Here is an 18,804-nt window from a genome sequence, read left to right on the forward strand (position 1 = left end):
TCTTAAAAGTCAAAAGAACGTCGAAAATTTGCAAAAAATTAAAAGATACCCATTGGCAGTCACTTATTTTTCATGTATTTCAGTTAGGCACACAAATTAGGAAGTAGCAACAAAATGCTTCATGTAAAATAACTAGCCTATCTCATATCATAAACATATATACATGATATAGTCAGAGCAACTCCAAGTCTCCAACACAAATATTAAATGGATAGTGTGACACCAAATTTGATATTAATATAAATTACTATAATATATTGAAAATATTTTATAAATATGTAATTTTAACATTAAAATAATATAAAAGTTAGGGTATTTCAATTTCATGAGTTGTCAATGATCCCAGTATAATACAGTGTAAGTATTAATAGGGACGTAGAAAAGAGAGTCCCGTAGAAAAGGAGTAATAAAAATTAGTTAGAAAAAGGAAGTTGGGAAATGCGAGACATGCTTCTTAACAACCAGCCAATCAAGATTTTAATAAACTACCAACCTCCATGGTTGTTTCCCTACACCCACGCAACTTTCTTGCCCTCTCATTTCTTTTCTCTCTTGTGCAAACATTATAGAATTTGTTCTCGGTTGCTAATTTGATTTATCTTTTCCTCATGCATAACAATTATGGATATGACGGATCGAGAGAATTTAAATTCAAATCAAACCCGACAAATGAATTTCTGTAACGAATCGAGAGGATTTAATTTCAAATCAAACCCGACAAATGAATTTCTATAACGGATCGAGAGGGTTTAAATTCAAATCAAACCTGACAAATGAATTTCTATAAATGAGAAACATATCTATACTGATAAATCCATATAAATTGAATCTCGATTAAATAATATTTTCACGGTTTCCAAGTAATATTGATGATGTATAAATTTGATAAAATAATATTATTTTTCCTGATTTAACTGAAATATACAACATTTCTTGTTTCTTACCTATCGGTTGGTTCGGTTTGCCTGTGCGTCTGTCTATGTGTTATGTAGAGTTAGTTAGCACAAAAGGTGGATATATCATATATGTAAACTAGTTTGCTCTAAAATGGAAACAAGAAACAAGGATTAGTATTTACAGCTTACGTTTTAACTAACTAAATTAATTTTTACTCCATCAGTACAGAACTAACCTTCTTTAACCATTTATATCATCCCATTATATATTTTTTTAGTTTTCTTTATAACATAGGAATCCGCAGCCGCTATCCTTTGGGTGTGCACTGGGTAAGCCCACGAGCTCACGTAATAGCCTACAAACCACGTGAACCAAGGTAAACCGCACTTAAGCATTTATTAAGCATTTATTTAGTTATTGTACACTAATACTGTATTTATTTATTACTTATTTTCCATGGTTCTTGGAATTAGAAACAAACACGTTTCTTGAATGGAGTTGTGGTCCGATTTGCTAATAGTTGCTAAGTTGTATATCCAGGCACTGAAGTTGCTAGTTCACAGGAGGCAAGATAGTCATGTGTTTCCCTGGCCTAATCTTTTTCCAAAGATTCTGCTTTGAAATATAAACTAATCATTGATCAATATTTGCTAAACATAACATTCGACCTTTCTATTAGGGCCAAAGTTTAACTCATAAGTTGAGAAGTACAAAAGACAACTATAATTGGAATAGGAATAGGACGATGAACACTAAACCTCCTTCGTGAAATGTATCTACCTAAGACAAGAAATACCGAAAATCCTCCATGAATATGCAGGACACTTAACCGCTTCCATTTTAGTTATGTGAGTCCTGACGAGCATAAACCACTATTGCCTTGTACTGCTTACGCTGTCTTATTTCTTGTTTCACACTTTTTTAAACATAATATCGGCTACTTACAAAAGACTCTAGCATTCTTGCCCTTATATGAGAGGTTGAAGGCTCGAGCCATGTCAAGGTACAGTGAGTGGGTGCCCAATGACAATTGACAGACTATAACGATAATTATAATTAGCTACTCCCTGTACTTGCTCCATAAACTGCTACAAGAGAATAAAGGTCCAACGGTTTATTAGCAGCAAATGGTCAGACAATCAAGGAACCTAAATAAATGCACTCAAAGGAAGGAACTAAATTATTTTAAACTCTCTAACAAACTACAATAGATTATATATGATAGTCCCTCTCTAACAAACTGTAAGGATGCAAAATGAGTCCCATCTAATAATTATTTGCAAGGATTGCAATTCTAACAAGTGAATAACATTATGGCAACAACGCTAAACAGATTACTGTTTTATCTTCCTTAATTATAGGAATGTAGAAATTTATTTCCTCTATTTCACTAAGCCTAATTCCAGTAAGGAGATTCCGTTTACTTTTGCTTTTCTTTTATACTAGTCGATTCAGTTACAAATTTTAGATATATTAGTTAATTTGAGGTAGATTCAAGGTATTTAACAAAGTTTTTTTTTTTTTACCAACATTTAACAAGGCTTTTAAAGTATCATTATACGCAGTATCTACTCTTTATTAAAGTTGGAAAGACACAAGTAAAACTGAAATAGAACGATCATAAAGCTAATGCTGAAGATATAGTCCTAAAGCAATGTGAACCTTAAGCTGCTAAGGGAAATTAGTGTGCATTAAGTGTCTAACTCTTTAGTATTTTGTAGCTAATTGTGCTAAAACTTCGCAAAGCAACTGCGTCAGTCAAGAAATTGATTTCGATTTTTAGTACATACTAGCATCAAAGATATACATCAATGTGAAAGGGGAAATTTCAAGTAAAACAAATGGCTTCTGTGAGGCCTCTGGCTTGAAAATCAGGCGAATGCGATCTCAAATATATATCTTAAACACCTCAGCGCATAACTAAAGTCTAAAAACAATATGTTGTTGCTTGATCTGTACTAGATAAAAAAATTACAATTCTGAAGACTGGTAATATATCAGACACAAAATCACATTCTGCCAGTGATGATATCAAAACAATAATGCCACACCAAATTTGTATTATAGTTTTATCTCTACATTTCGATAGGCAGTTGCAAGAACTAAGCCATTGGATACGCCTCTAGAAGTACTAAAAGTTTTGGCTACTGGCACCCCAACAATATAGATTAGCTAATATGATCCTTCAAACTTTCTAAACAAGTACCAAAAATATACTAAAAACAACTTCACCATCAATGAGAGCGAGCTATTACAACTTTCACATCAATGAGAGCAAGCTATTGCATATCATATTTAATATGATATGCATACGAGATTTCACTTTCATACATATGTAGACATTTTAACTGTCAAAACATTTATGGAGAGGACAAGTCTTCATAAGTGACGAGCAGATTGATATTACTGAATATATTTCGGGATTTCACCTTTCCTCAAGAGGGAGAGAGCGTACTCGCCTGTATCAATAAGATCTTCCACATTATGTAGTGATCGTTCCTCAGCAGCCACCATAAAGATTGCACGGACCTCTGCTTTCTTAGATAATCGAGCCGCCAAGTTCAGTGGCAAATTGGGTGAGTTTAGGCTCCTCAATATCTGGCGATACAATGACAGAACCCGACCTTTATTCCTAGCCAAATCTTCAGCTGTTGCCCATATCATACCTTTTGCCATTTCTAAAAACTTCAGCAAACAAACAGCACAATAAAATTAATTATGTTTAAGCATTCCACTCTTCAGTGAACAAACATTATAAACCAATTAAATTTGCAGAATATAATAGCTTGCTACCCACATAAAGTCCAAACCACAAGACCCTTCCAAAAGCAATAAAATTTCATCCGAACCGGCGATCACACCGAGAATAACATGTATACCACCAATTAAAAAAAACTCAATTCGTCATCAAGATAAACAATTTATACCACAGAATTTTAAAAGAACGGAAAGTCGGAAATGCAACTAAAATACATTCACAAACTCATATCTTGTCGAAAAATTTCACATCAGTTTTATTAACCATTATGGGTATCTGATACTCAACTCCATATACATCACTTGCTGTATAATCTAATTAAAGATACACTCACACAATCATAGTTTTTAAGAAAAAATTTCTTAGCGGAATTCTATCAAGCAGCTTGTGGGTGTACTTATAATCAACATAATACACTACAGAAACAATCAATACTGGATATTGTGTGTATATGGTGAAGGATATAGAGCTCACCTGCTTATCACATCCAACTGGGTAGGAAAAAAGGGTTTATTTTGTGAATATGTTTGCTAAAACCCCATTTCAAAGCTGGGTCAAAAAGGATCCAATTGGAGCTAGATTAAGTTACCCTGACCCGATATGTATTAATTATTTGCATCTGATGAAATATATAGGGAATAAGAATTAATTCATTGAATCATCAATTTAAAATTTATCAGGAATTTATGCATATTTTTTAGATAAGTTAGAGTTTTTTAATTAAATTAAATATAAATAATAAATATTTCTTTTAAGAGAGATGAAATAATCAAACAAAACTTATATTCATGAATAATTTAAATTAGTTCATTTATATTATTTGCATGGTATATAACTATTAGTATAGTAAATATTTATTCAAAAAGAAAAAGCATAGTAAATATTTTTGTTTAATTATTAAAGGTTTTGATCGAAGACCGAAACTTTTATTATTTGTGTTCTTGCAATATGTTTGGGAGTGCTAGTAAAATTTTTTTTGCAGTTAGAGAAAGTGCTGGTAAAAAAAACTGCTATTTTAGAAATTAGATAATTATTTGATAAGTTTTTTGATATTTGCTTATTTTGAGTTATAATATAAAAATAATAATTCTTTGTGAGGCTTGATATTGAAATTTGTAGCAGTTTCCTGCAAAAGCTGCAAATAGCTTTTTCCAAAAGTATGGGAGGACCTGCTTTTTCCAAAAGCAGCTTTTCGGCTAAAAGCTTACCTGTTTTTCAGCAAAAAACTGTTATGGTTATCTGCAACAGCAACGCCAAACAGCACCTTATTATATTGGAATTGAGTTCTTAAAAAAATATTTTCCAAAAAGATTATCATTCAGTTTTATGTAAAAAAAAAACATTTTGTCGTTTTCAAACATATTACTGGCCTTTTCTTTTCTGAATAAAAAAATTTATATATCCTACAAACTAGTACTCCTGTAGTATATATTCTAACAAATACCGGTTAAACGAAATCAAACTAATGTCAACAGCATGAGATAAGCCGCAAGGTACACTGATAGAGCAAAAATGTTAGGCAGATAAAACTGAATAGCTAGTGCTCTTCTCATGCCATAATTTCATCTTCTTGTTCTTGATGACTCAACTGAATATGGAACCAGAAACATTTATCAAAATCTAAGTAGACAATAATGACATGAATATTTGAACAAATAATTGTTTCGGGAGTGTTGCCCTCACTATCACTATATCCATGATTAATATTCTAAATATCAGGATCTTAAAAAATAGCCTCAAATATCATTTATTAACGCTACATCGTGTAAATTTTTGGATATTCATACAAAACGTTACATGGTCTAGCATGTTGTTAGGGTTTTATATAGCATTCTGAAACGCTACACGATCTAGCATTTTCTTTTCAAATTGAAAATGCTAGATCATCAGGCGTTACAGGCCATTTTTTCCAACTCTGTTATTCTGGACATTACTTCCAGAATTTGTGAGTTCTGGAGCCATTTTTCTTGTTGCAAGTAGTATTACAGAAAGCATGTACCCAAAGTAGTATACAGAAAAATCCAATTCTTATAGCATTGAAAATGATGATAAGCAGTAAGCATTCTGTTTCAGCCATTGCAATGAGATCATCCATGCACTGTGTCTTCCTGTCGTCATCCCAGGCCATTTTCTTCTTATGCAACCCTTTGACAGCTTCCGTGACCACCTTGGTTTTTTTTTGCCTGCATCTGCTACATTCTTCATCCTGTTGCTGCCGCTTATATTGTGATTCAAATCACACCACGCCAACAAATAGCACTACACGGAAGTTCAAATAAGAAATAACCATGTAACCAAGAACATCATCATAAAGGTCAGGTGTTAGTGTTTATGATTACAATCAATTATAGCCAAATTAGTTCAAATGAGTGCAAGTTAATCTTAAGAAAAGTATGTTCATCGCTAGCAGAAGTGGCTTATGCAATCATATGTATGTATGTATACAATCATGAGTACTTCACACTTCACAGAGTCTGAGCACTTTGCTTCAGGTTTATCAACCAAATAATAATGGCAAATAATTTGCAACATTCTCTGCTTCTTAGAATTTTGTCCAGCAACGTGGATTTCCTGCTGCCAGCCGTTTATGAATAGTTAATGCTAATGAAACATAATAAAATAGTCGTAAAATTCTACCAAAGAAACACACCAATGTGTAAGAGACAAAAGATAGAGGCTAACTGCTGACAATCATTTTGTTCTTTCTTGTCCGTCAAATATGCGATGTTTAGTTGGGGATGTTTAAAGGAATGAAGCTACAAAGACCTGAGTATGATGTCGGAAATTTAAATTGCAGCTCTCTAGTTTAGATTTACAGAAAAGAACGTAAGGAATCAAAATTATCTATCCACAGAAGAAAGCGTACTGAAAATACATAGTTACAAAGACTTGAAAAGATACAATCATACTTATTCAACCATTTGTTATCAATGTCTTCCGTGTTCATTCTTTAACAACTTACTGTTCAATATTCAACTACAGGAAAGTAACTCTATATACTATACACTCTATTTAAATGCAGAATACAATATTTAAGGCCTGATTCCAGTAAGCAGATTGTATGTACTTCCATCCTTTCTTGATGTTTGTTGATCTTGTTAACATTTTCACATATTAGTTGGGAGACAGATTCAAGGCAGGTAGCTAGCAATGCTAAGTATATCTTACATATAGCATACAATCTATAATTACGGTTCTTTAAAGACAATTAAAATTGAGATTAAGCAAGCGTATAGTGACTTGCTCAGTGCAAGAATAATAGTCGTATGTGAACCTTGACTGCCGAAGTGTGCACCGAGGGTCTGAAGTTTTCACCTTTCACTATCTTTTAGATAATTATGCTAGAAACTGCAATCAGCTACCTCAGTCAAGAAAATGATGTCAATTTTATGTACCTAATTTCATTAACGAAATGCAGCTATATACTAAAGAAAATAGTTAATAGGCTGGAGACTAAAAACACAGCCAACATAAAATCAGATTCCACTGGTGAAAATTTGATAACAAGCTCATTAAATTCATATAACAATTCATATAACATATTTCGGGATAATGCTGTATGTATATTGGGATTTCACCTTTGCTCAAGAGGGAGAGTGTGGAGTCGCGTGTTGAATGACATATCAACATTAAGCAGTGATCGCTCTTGCTAGTTGGGTAGAGAAGAGCAAAATATGAAAAGGGTTTGCTTATTAGTATGTTTCTTGAAACCCCTTTGCATGCCAAGTCAAAAAACCACCCCAATAGCAGGTGAAAATAAAATGAAAAGGGTTTGTTTGTTAACAGGTTTATTGAAACCCCTTTGAAATCTAGGTCAAAAACCCAACTGGATGGGGTAGATTGAATTTGACCCGGATGACTAGATTTTGAAAACCCAACAGAAAATCCCACTTTTTTAGCAACAACGTTGGAGACTCTAATCTACTCAATTTAGACCCTTAAACCCCCCAAATTAGACTAATAATTAGGAGAGTAAATAATGCTTTCTATTTAACACACACACAAATGTGTGCAGGAGACTTTTCACTTTAGTCTGCAGCTTCACAATCTTCATTATTCCTAGTATTAGTAAGTTTCTCTCTTTATTTTACAGACAATCATAAATATGTGTTTAATCTGTCTCTGTTATGTAGATTGTATAAGAATTTGATTCTAGATATAAAGCTCATGTTTATCAAGTTTATGATTCAATTGCATGCATGGGGGCTAAACTCTTAAGTTCTGCATTTTCATATTGATTAGAAGTTTCTATTTACAAGGAGATTCACAAGACAATGGCCAGCAAACATCACATAGAATCGTCTTCCAGGTAACCACTGTATGTTTTTATGTAGATTCGTTCTAATTATACGGTAGCAAAGAAATTTCTGCAGTTTATTCCTCTGTTTTAGGATACCGGCATCTGAGTATACGAAAGATCTCCGGATTTGTGTATGTGGGGAGCCTTTTAGGTTGAACTCGGTGAGAATGTCACAAATTCAGTTGTCCTCCGCTTGTAAATGAGGTTACCTGTGATTGAATGTTTTGGTTTCTATGTGCAATGTTTAGGGAGTTATGGCTTTGAGATCTGCTAAACTAGATAAGCTGCTCAAGGAGAATCATGTAGAAGAAGTTCCTCGTTTACTCAGAGACATCCCTGCTGACCCCAAGACATTCGAGCTTGTTGCAAGATTCTGCTATGGTTATGAAATCAGTATCACAGCTGAAAATGTCATCCATGTCTGTTGCGTTGCAAATTACCTTGAAATGACAGAGTCCCACAGCTTGAACAATCTTTTGGTAAAGGCTTTTACTTTCTTCAAGAAGGATGTCATTCCTTTCTGGAACAGCTCCGTGAGAGCCCTCAAGAGCGCGGAAAATGTTCTGCAACAAGTACTGCATCTTGGCCTGGTTGATGCATTGATTGAATCTATTATTGAAAAGGTGCTAGCTGATCCATGCTTGCTTGGAAAACCAATCAAATCTCTGACATTCGGCGGTGATGGAGAGAGGGATGAGGACCTGTACAGACCTAGTGCAAGGAGGCGGCTTTTTGGTTCTAATTTGATATCAGAAGATTTGGCAACACTGTCTGTGCAGCTCTATGAGCCGATAATTCAGGAGATGACTCTTCACCAAGTCCCTTCAGAGTATGTGGTTGCATCTCTCTGTCAGTATGTTGAAAATTGGGTCTCTGCCACTTCACGAGTGGACGATGACAAGTCATTTAGCAAGAAGATGTCTCAGAGGGAAGCCATAGAAGCAGTGCAGAGACTATTACCACATGAATGCAGACTGCTTCCATGTAATATATTGTTTGAAATGTTCCAATTCGCCATAGCTTTAGAAGCTACCACAGAATGTAGAAATGGATTCGAGGTCAGAATCGGAAAGCAGCTAGATCAGGCAACTGTCAAGGATTTGCTAATACCTAGTTTTGGGTACGCTAGAGAACAAGAGTATGATACAGATTGCATAAGACGGATTCTGAAACATTTCTATAGTAATCTCTCTAGTCCTCACAATTCTTCAATGTTAAAGGTAGCTGAACTTGTCGAACAGTATTTAGCAGAAGTGGCTAGTGATGTTAATCTTAAGAAAAGTACGTTTATGTCGCTTGCAGAAATGGCCTTTGCAGCATCAGTAGAAACACAGAGACTTTCAGATGGTTTATACAGGGCAATAAGTATATACTTAGACCACCACACATATTTAACAGAGTATGAAAAAGAAGACGTATGCAAGCTGCTAGATTGCAGCAAGATGTCTCCTGAAGCCTGTGAGCACGCCGCAACAAATAAGCGACTGCCTCTAAGAATAGTGGTCAATGTGTTGTTTGTGCATCAGTTACACCTGAGAGAGACCATTGTGAAAGAGGTGAATAGTCCGGATGAAGGATTACTAAAGCCAATTGAGGAAGAAATTTGGAAGGGTGATGGTGCTAGTAAGGACAGAGCAATGGTGGAGATGGAGAGGATGAACTGCAAAGTGAGAGAGTTGGAGAAAGAATGTTCAGCAATGAAGGAAGAAATTTGGGGTGTTTTTGATAGCAGGGTGAAAAGGGAGAAAGGTGGGGTGTGGAGAGAAATGAAGAGGAAGTTCAGGTGCATTAGTACAACGCAGGACTACGATAACTGCCATGTGAAGAAGAAGAAAGTACATCAAAAATAGAGATTACAAATCATTTTTTTTGTTAAATAGATTATTAATAATTTTGCTTCAGGTTTACTGCGAATAATAATGAGGATTAAGAAATATATCTTACCAGTTCAGAGATATAGGACAATACATAAAAGTAGTTTGCAAATGTTACCTGCTTTTAATGAATGGTCCAGCAATGTGGTTCGCACCAGCCCTTGATGAATATCTGTGCTAATAAAATGTAAGAAGACTAGACAATGACACCGATGCCTGAGATGAAAGCTAGGGCCTAAATCTTTACAATCATTTGATTTGCACAGGTCTCTTATTTGCAATACGATTGGTTGAGTGAAGTTACAAGGAAATCAGGTACAAATACTTGTGAATGCTCCCAGAAGCACCAAGAAACTTTAAAACAAACAACCTGATTTAGATTTACAGGAATTAAATTATCTGTCGAAAAGATGATTTTGAATTGCATTCCATTCCTTCTTTCCACCCAAAGAGAGTGTACTGATAATATTAATCTTTCCAATGGAGCTTAAGTATAAGATTTTTACCATTAACTGTGAAGGTTTAAAATAGAACTTAAAACAGGACAACTTAGAGAGTCAGGTATCCTGACGAACACCTAAGGCTTAAAAAAAGGCATATGTGCACTAGCAGTGAAGTAAAACTATAAATACAATGTGCTTGAGCTCAAAAATTGACACATGGTTATCTGTTTCAGCAATTGAGCAACTTGACTAATAAGATGACCATGGAAGAAGCTACTGCATTCTTAAATCATCATTAAGTTCCTACATAAATACAAAGACAAAGATAACACAACTGCAAAACAATGAAACCTGACAAAATCTGTTAATAGTTATAAGAGTTGTTAAAAACCATATCATAGGATAATAGGTTGATCACGAGTTCCGCCATCAACACTATTCAGCAACTCATATGGGAAGTCACCTCTGAGAATTTGAACTCTGACCTTTATGAGTTTATCGCTGCGCTCAGTTAACTCAAATACACATGCATCTCCTTCCTTTAGATGGTTGTCAGTCACAAATTCCCTCCATTTAATTGAGGTCCTCGAGGAACAGCCTTCTCTCCGAACAACCGTCTTCCATTCTTTGCCAAGATATGTGAAAACCACATCAACACTGGAAGATGGAGATACACCGAACTCTTCTGTTGGAACATACTGATAGAAATAGTAGTTGGATAGAGGTAAGCTTAATGAAAATATATTTCATAGCAATTAATAGACTACAATATGCATTTTTTTTTTTTCCTTTTCTTTTGATAAATACTATGTGCAGCTTTTGATAGCTGGTATCTAAGTATATGAGAATCAGCAAACCATATGATCAGGACAAGGCTAAAAATGCCAACCACTCCTTCCACAAGAAATTTTAAACCATATTTCAAAAAACAAATTGAATACTTACTAGGGTATATGTAGGCCTCATGTGTGTGCTTTTTAGTATCACATTAAACCATGGCTTATCAGAAAGTGGCCAAAACTCATCTTCGGAAGCAGTTATGTGATTAGGAACGTCTAGCGATGAATCCATCTGAAAAGGAATAATATAAAAGTTCATCTTTCAGTGAATATAGGATGAATAATACCCACAATACTTGCCAACATCATAGAAATTTGAAATTTTGCACCAAATGCTAACCGTTTGAACCTTTAAAATTTAAACCAACTAAATAAGTTTATTTTCAAAGTGGCAACATCATAGAATAATAATAGGGAGAACTGAGAAGTAGCAGATCAACACTATTCTGTAACACCCCTTGTCTAAACATGATCATGTAAAACATATACCGTACAAACTCCAACTTCATAGCGCATCAGTAAAAAATTAAGATTAACATCACACAAGTTTCTAACAACTTCATCAAGTAATCGGGACAGCCAAGGTCCACTGAAATTCACCAAATCTTTCGACAAGTCATTGTTATTGTACAATTATATCAATCATCAGATCCAAAATCAAACCTTAGTCATATCATAAATTGAGACATTATATCAGTCCTCAGTCCCTTGATGTAAATATTCATTCATAAGGCAAAAACTATATACAAAACAAGAAACAACTCATAAACAATTCCACTTCCCAGAGCATAATCAACATAAAAAAAATCCACGCGGGCTATTAAATAACATCAACAATAACAAAAACAAAGACCCATAAATCATAATCACGTACCAACAACAAAAAGACATAAAAACAAGAATTTGAAGCACAAAAGCATAAAACCCTCAGAATCTTGATTAAACTACTATACCAGAGATTCACAAGCAAAGAGTACAACATGCATGCTTATACAAGCTCAAAACTGGGATTACTTGAACAATAAAAGTTGAGGCATTACATATAAGATTCAATATACATAGTAATGGGGTGATCTTGTGGTAAGAGAAAATACCTAACTCAAGGAGATTCCTTCAGGAATTTGAGATGGGTCAGAGCTCCAAGAATTTGTGTACTCTGCTTTTACAAAGTATAAAGTGGGAAAAAGTGAGACATGTAAATAAATATTTGGTTTAAGAATGATGGGACTCTTGAGACGTACCTACTTTATGTAAACGGCATTCTATTTAAATATTGTTTGTTTTCCTTTTTTATATATTTGTTTACTTATTATCGGTACTCATGAAATCGTTGGAACCTTCAAAACATAATAGACAAGGGTGTAATTCGGGCCGAGCGAGCCGAGTTTCGAGCCGGGCGTAATTCGAGCTGAAGTTAATCGAGCCGAGCGGAGCCGACTCGTTTAACTAATCGAGTCTAAATCTCAGCCCGAACTGGACTCGTTAAATTTTACGAGTCGAGTCGAGCCGGACGAGCCGGTTGTAGCGAGTCGGGTGAGCGGCTCGTTTAAATTTACACTTAATCAAACCTAAATCTTTACCCGAACTCGGCTCGTTTAATTTCACGAGTCGAGTCGAGCTAGCTCGTTTGATTAAACGAGCCGGAACCTTTGCCCGAGCTCGGCTCGTTTAACTAAACGAGCCGAGTCGAGCCTAGTTAAACGAGTTCGAGCCGGGCGAGCTCGCGAGCCGCCCGACTCGAATTACAGCTCTAATCATAGATAATTTGTTTTCTATTCGAGAAAATTATTGGACGATTTTTAAGTCTTCGTTTGATTAAAATTTTGTTGCTGCTAGTTTGTAAATGAGTCGTAAAATGAAAATTTTAAGAAATTAAATTTCCAATTGAGCTATTTTAAGGTTTTATTATATTGTCAAAAGAAAAGTTTTATTGTTTATCTTCAATATATTTGTACTCAACTCTAATAATTAAATATATAGATAAGTTTTAGTAATTAAAAATAGAATAAAAACAGACAGACTAACATGTCTATGTAATACACTATAATAACTTAATATATAGGGATAAATTTTAGTTTGATTATATTGTTTTGGTCATTCTTAAATCATCATCTTTTTATTTTAGTTATAAAGTAATTATATAAATAACGACAAATAGACTAATATGACTATTTAACGTAGTCTACTCTAATTCATCATGTAACTAATACAAGATTTATAAATTCAACTTTTTTATATAAAATAAAATAAAATATATGATTCAAAAATAGTAAAAAGGAGAAAGTAAAACTAACTTAAATAACACATATTAATGTTTTGAAAATATTAGCATAGAAAGATAAATATACATTTCTACTACCCATTTATAAAAGAAATATTATAAAAGATAAATCTCTACGAAAAAGGATAATTAATCAGTTAATAAGATTTATCAAACTTCAATGCATTGTAAGAAAACATTCTACGCAAAATGTGTGGATATCCAACAATATTGAACCGCTAATAAAATCATGCTAAAAATAGAAATATAAATAATAAATTTTGAAATATATACTTATCCGTGTAAAATGCTCATAAAATTATTATGATTTAAATCTAACAACAATAATGAACACAACATATAAGATCGGGTCGTTAGAAATATTAACCTATACAGAGGCAGTTATATAATAATATATTTAACAAAACAATGTCAAGTCACTGCTTAACAAAGTAATTCATGAATGTAGAAATAAACTAATAAGAAACAAAAAAGAATAAATCATAATCGTTTATAACAAACAAGATATGAACAGCTGTCACTAGGCCTTCAAAGAAGTCCTACCTATTATTGGAGAGATTATTGTCTACTTATAATATTATTATTGCAGCAATATCTCCTTAGGACAAAACAGAGCAGAGGTTAGCCTCTCTATGCTCAATTTCGACCAGCACCTCACTTCTTCAATTCTTGTGCCTAGACATATAAATAAACTTTATGAGGATTTTATGCTCATAGATTTGATCATGATAGCAACTTCAAATATGTTGTAATAACTACTAGTTTTAGATTAAATACTTGAAGTGTGCATAATGTCTTATTTAGTAGTTTTCAAAATAAGTGATATTAAAATTAGGTAGTTATTTGCAATCATCTAAAATATCTACAACATCTTTTCGCATTCGATCAAACCATTTTGTGTGGGTACTCAATCAGATAAGATGAATTTTTCTTCGATAATTGTGCAATTATTGTATATGTTTTTTTTGTCACAATATACTTTCTCATATAATAAATTGTATCAGAATACAAAAGCTGCTGCCAGGAGTTCCTTCCGTTCAAGAAAGTTTACCATCTAACCCTTAGACATGTAGAGATGACTGGGACACTTAGACAATAAAACTTAATGTTCGATAAGAAAATACCCATAAGAGGTCCCGCTATCATTATCTCTTCCAACATAGCCTGAAAATTACAATACAAACAAAAAGCATAATAAGTTTATACAAACAATAAAATGATAAAACTATTTAAAAATGATATAGGAACTCAACAAACTCATAATAAAATACAAAATAAAATATTAATATAATACAGAATAAGGAAAGTAAAATTTAAACCTATATAAAAAATCACTGAAAGATCTACACCAAAGAGATAATGAGATCTCTTTGGTTAGATACCTAATAAAGCGATAAGTAATAAAATATAAATCTCACCAAAAAATATAAATCGATAAATATTTAAAGTATAAACAAAATATAATAGAAAATTGAAAACACATCTAAGATATATCTACTACTCCCTCCATCCCATTTTAAGTGTCTTGTTTGACTTTTGAATGGTCAAATTGACCAAATTTTGACTGAAATTTAAACATATAATATAATTTTGAAAAATAAAAAAATTTATGTCATTATAAAGTCCATACAATATACTATAAAATGTAACTTTTAGTTTTTTAAAATAATAACGATTTTGTTCTTTATGCTTGGTCAAAATTTGGTCAATTTGACCGTTGAAAGTCAAAACAGGACACTTAAAATGGGATGGAGGGAGTACAATATAAGACAAAATCATGGGAAGCAAATTTATCACGAATTTAGCTAGTAATCTTTATCAACACAATAAAAACTTGGTATGCACCAATCTACCGATCAACCATTAAAGGCACATTAATACCTCATTAAGGCACAATAATACCTCATTAAGGCATAATAAAGCCATCTTTTATGACCCCACAAATTATGAAATTCAGGTACTATAAACAGCAATATTCTATCAATTAATAATCTTCTAATGAAAATACAAAACTTCAAATTCAAGTATGCAAAGAAAAATCAAATTCCAAAGATAAACAAAATAAAAGAGAGTCAACTAGCCAATCAAAACTAAGATTAATATCTAGAATTACTACTATTAAAATCAAATAATATCCAAGAATACAAAGCTCAAACTAAAATCATGCAATAAGTCAGAATAATCTAATTTCATCACACACAATAATTAAGTCACCACTGCACCTCCATTGTCACGATCAAGAACTACAAACATTAGTCATGAACACTAACCCAAAACTAAAAATCGAAAACAATGATACATAAGAAATAAAAAGTAAATAATTATATAAAAAATATAAGATTGATTACACATATCCAATCTCTTAACATTCAGAAGAAATTATTATTGCATAATTATACCTAATCATGAAAAAATGAATTATGAATCACGCCAATATATACAGTAAATTAAACAATAATCACATAATGATAATCACGTAGTTTTAAATTTTGGAAATATCACACCTGTTTTTCCTATTTTTTTATTGTATTTCTGCAGATCAGCATCAGTAGTGTACCTGGAGCGATCACCATCGCATACCTAACTCCGATTCCGGCCACAAACCGGTCGACCAGTAGAAATCAAAGCTTGTGGCGCAGCCCATTACTATAGCTTCGGCGAAAAATATGCCCCGACGAGAACCTTCGTGTATCTCAAATAGTACTAGTTGAGATTATTATAGATTAAACAAAGGGAACAAGTTGATTTTTCTAGAGAAAGAGCCGGAAAGAGATACGAGAAGAGAAAAATATTTGTTTGTGGTGGAAAAGGAAAAAACTGAAACGTAGTCTTGAGGAGGTGTTTTTTTTTTCATTTATTGTGTATGTTTCTTAAACTTGCATGCAACTATTTAAATTATAAAAATGTTGTGCATGTATTGTGCATACATTGGGAACATGTATTGTGCATGTATTGTGCATACATTGGGAATTTTTATTTTTCAATCACATGACTATTATAGATGAAGTATTTCAAGTCATTAAATTTCTGCTACTTTACTAATTATTTTTTAAAAATCTATATAGCATGACTAGTGCTTTATATTTCCCACATCGTTAGTTAAAGTATTTATTTTTCCAAGCGACCAACATCCATATACACTATAATATTACCAAGTAGTAGTACTATACATACCTGAAAATTATCAATATATAGAATTTTGCTGAAAATATGGCAGCTCACTCGATCAAAGGATTATCAAGGTCAGGGATGTGAAATGATCCTGGTGGAATTTCCTAGCCCTTTACTTAAGTCTAGGATCATTTTATTTTCGGTGTGTCCAAATTCAAGTAATATCATATTATTCGATTATTAACAGATCCCAAATATTGAGGTCCGGGTCCAAACTGAATATTATTCTATAGTGTATTTTTTTTATCTTTCAAATGGATAGTTTGTGATCCACCAAAAGTTAGTGAAATATGACCACTAAAATTATGTATTATTTTTATTATATATATATATATATATATATATATATATATATATATTGATAGTTATATGTTTTTGTATATTTTTAATTACCCATTATTGCTTCTTCTCACATATTTATTATTCATTTGTTATATTGTTTATGAATTTGTAGATAAATGAATAAATCAAGAAAACAAGAGAAAAAGGGACAAAAAAATCAAAAGGATAGATCAAAAAAAGGGGGGAAAATCAAGAAACAAATACTCTTCTACCTCCAAATCCTAATCTAGGCATATATAAACATCATTTTCTCTCATTACCTTCCAACATAGTTTTAACCCTAGTTTTTAGTTCAGTATATTTAGTCTCCTTTCATTTGTAGTCATTTCTTTCATTTTAATTTATAGATATAATTTCATTTTCTGGTTGTTCTTTTCTTGTAAACACTTTATTTTCAGTTAAATATAAGCTTTGTTCTTCTCATTTAATGATTGTATTCAAGTTTTACTACTTATGGGTGACAATAACTTTCTAACTGTTCCAAATAATTAAATTTGGGGATGTGAGAGCACGGTTGGATAGCCTAGTGGTTAAGGGCTTATCCTCTGTCGTCCCAGGTCCGGGTTCGACCCTGGCTCATCTCGAGAATATCTTAGAACAGATACTCATTTGTAAGGCTATAAGCCATATTTGTCAAAAAATTTGGGGATGTGAAAAGAGCCCTCTCTACTTTCTTATTTTAGATCTAGCTTTCCATTTAATAGTATAATGATAGAATAACTTTAGTTTGAATTTAGATGTTGGTTCGTGTTGGAGGTTGATGCGCTTCTTCTTCTCTTTTTTTTTTTCCGGAAATATTGTAGTTGTGCTAGATTTAAATTAGTTTGGGTTGATTTCGAGTTAGTATGATTATTTGAATCTTGTTTTGCTTTTTGATTTGGTATTTTATGACCTCTTTAACATAAATTTTAGTTCATAACTTTGAATTAAGATTAGTAGGCTTTGGTTTGAAATATTGTGGATAGGCTATATTTGAAATTTGGTTTGATTTGAAATTTATATGACTTTATTTGAAATTAGTATTTTGGTATTAAAATAGTCGGAGTTGTGTTTGACTTTGTAAATGAGTACTATTAGTTGGTTAGGTTGTTACCGTAACAGTGGAGTATATATATACTTAGGTGCCTTGATATTATTGTTGCATTGTTGCAGATAGCAATAGCAAATCTTTGTTCAAAAGCAAACTATTTGAAAAATCTAAAACCAACTTTTATGTCAAAAGTTACTTTTAGAGAAAGCAGATCCTAATAAATATTTTTTGGGGGGAACTTTTTTTAACTTTTGCGGGAAGCTGTCATCAAACTTTATCAAAAACATTATTTTTTTTATTATAATTCAAAGTATGCAAATATAAAACATTTATTTTATTTTTTTTGATAAGCCGAAAGATAATATTAAAACTGGGCTAGAAGCCTAACAGAAATTCCAACAAGGGCTCTACAACCAACTTGAGACCCTTGAGGAAAAACAGACAGCAGGACTAGTCTGCAACCATGCAACAAAGAAACTAACGATACAATACTAAAACCTGGGCACATAAAAGAACTAAATGGAAAGCTAACTAGAATAACCACTTGGCTACAGCCCTGAGCAAACGAGCTGGTAATGACAGTAGCCTCCACAGGAAGGAGGGGGCATCCCCTTGAACTTGACAGAGTAAAATGCGACCGGTCACCTGCGGTTCCTCGCCATCAATGACCTCCCCCATACCGAAGTTGGCTGGTGGGTGTTCGTCAAACAGGAGCCCCATGTCTCTATCAAGCATGAACTGTTTTTCGCCAAAAGAGCCAGGAGTTTCAGCAAAATGGTTCAAGTGTTCCAAACCATACCTGGCAAGATAAGCCGCAGTACCGTTTCTCACCACTGGGATGCGAGTTATTTCGCGTTCAGTAGTCCCAA

The 18,804-nt window shown here is 33.1% G+C and overlaps 2 protein-coding genes and 1 long non-coding RNA gene across 5 annotated transcripts; 1 reads left to right on the forward strand and 2 right to left on the reverse strand.

The window, feature by feature from the left end:
* Positions 1-2,892: 2,892 nt before the first annotated feature.
* On the reverse strand, positions 2,893-4,278 carry LOC108201878 (uncharacterized). Its single transcript, XR_001802964.2, has 2 exons — positions 4,130-4,278; positions 2,893-3,582 (listed from the first exon to the last, which is right to left on the reverse strand). It is a non-coding gene; the product is annotated as an uncharacterized LOC108201878 (long non-coding RNA).
* A 3,651-nt stretch (positions 4,279-7,929) lies between these two features.
* LOC108201220 (BTB/POZ domain-containing protein At5g17580) lies at positions 7,930-9,885 on the forward strand. Its single transcript, XM_017369511.2, has 4 exons — positions 7,930-7,964; positions 8,047-8,116; positions 8,204-9,738; positions 9,858-9,885. Exons 1-4 carry the CDS (start codon positions 7,930-7,932, stop codon positions 9,883-9,885), a joined length of 1,668 nt encoding a protein of 555 aa, XP_017225000.2.
* A 528-nt stretch (positions 9,886-10,413) lies between these two features.
* LOC108202050 (B3 domain-containing protein Os06g0112300) lies at positions 10,414-12,332 on the reverse strand. Of its 3 annotated transcripts, none has more exons than XR_010287311.1 (3): positions 12,206-12,332; positions 11,218-11,343; positions 10,414-10,970 (listed from the first exon to the last, which is right to left on the reverse strand). XR_010287311.1 is itself a non-coding variant. In XM_017370418.2 (3 exons), exons 1-3 carry the CDS (start codon positions 12,095-12,097, stop codon positions 10,668-10,670), a joined length of 462 nt encoding a protein of 153 aa, XP_017225907.1. In that variant the 5' UTR covers positions 12,098-12,189; the 3' UTR covers positions 10,414-10,667. The 3 variants fall into 3 exon arrangements, 1 of the variants encoding a protein (XP_017225907.1); XR_010287312.1 differs by lacking the exon at positions 12,206-12,332 and adding an exon at positions 12,152-12,203; XM_017370418.2 differs by lacking the exon at positions 12,206-12,332 and adding an exon at positions 12,065-12,189.
* Positions 12,333-18,804: the final 6,472 nt, after the last annotated feature.

The sequence above is a fragment of the Daucus carota genome, chromosome 9 (genome assembly GCF_001625215.2).
Source record: "Daucus carota subsp. sativus chromosome 9, DH1 v3.0, whole genome shotgun sequence".
Classification (NCBI taxonomy): Eukaryota; Viridiplantae; Streptophyta; class Magnoliopsida; order Apiales; family Apiaceae; genus Daucus; species Daucus carota.

Excerpts from the sequence above, each read along its gene's own strand:
- LOC108201220 (XM_017369511.2), top strand. The coding sequence starts at position 7,930 with ATGGCCAGCAAACATCACATAGAATCGTCTTCCAG. Across the intron at positions 8,117-8,203 it reads AGCCTTTTAGGTTGAACTCG|GGAGTTATGGCTTTGAGATC; the intron begins GTGAGAATGTCA and ends TGCAATGTTTAG. Across the intron at positions 9,739-9,857 it reads GAAATGAAGAGGAAGTTCAG|GTTTACTGCGAATAATAATG; the intron begins GTGCATTAGTAC and ends ATTTTGCTTCAG.
- LOC108202050 (XM_017370418.2), bottom strand. The coding sequence starts at position 12,097 with ATGCATGTTGTACTCTTTGCTTGTGAATCTCTG. Across the intron at positions 11,344-12,064 it reads TCTTTGCTTGTGAATCTCTG|ATGGATTCATCGCTAGACGT; the intron begins GTATAGTAGTTT and ends ATTCCTTTTCAG. Across the intron at positions 10,971-11,217 it reads TGAGGCCTACATATACCCTA|TATGTTCCAACAGAAGAGTT; the intron begins GTAAGTATTCAA and ends TATTTCTATCAG.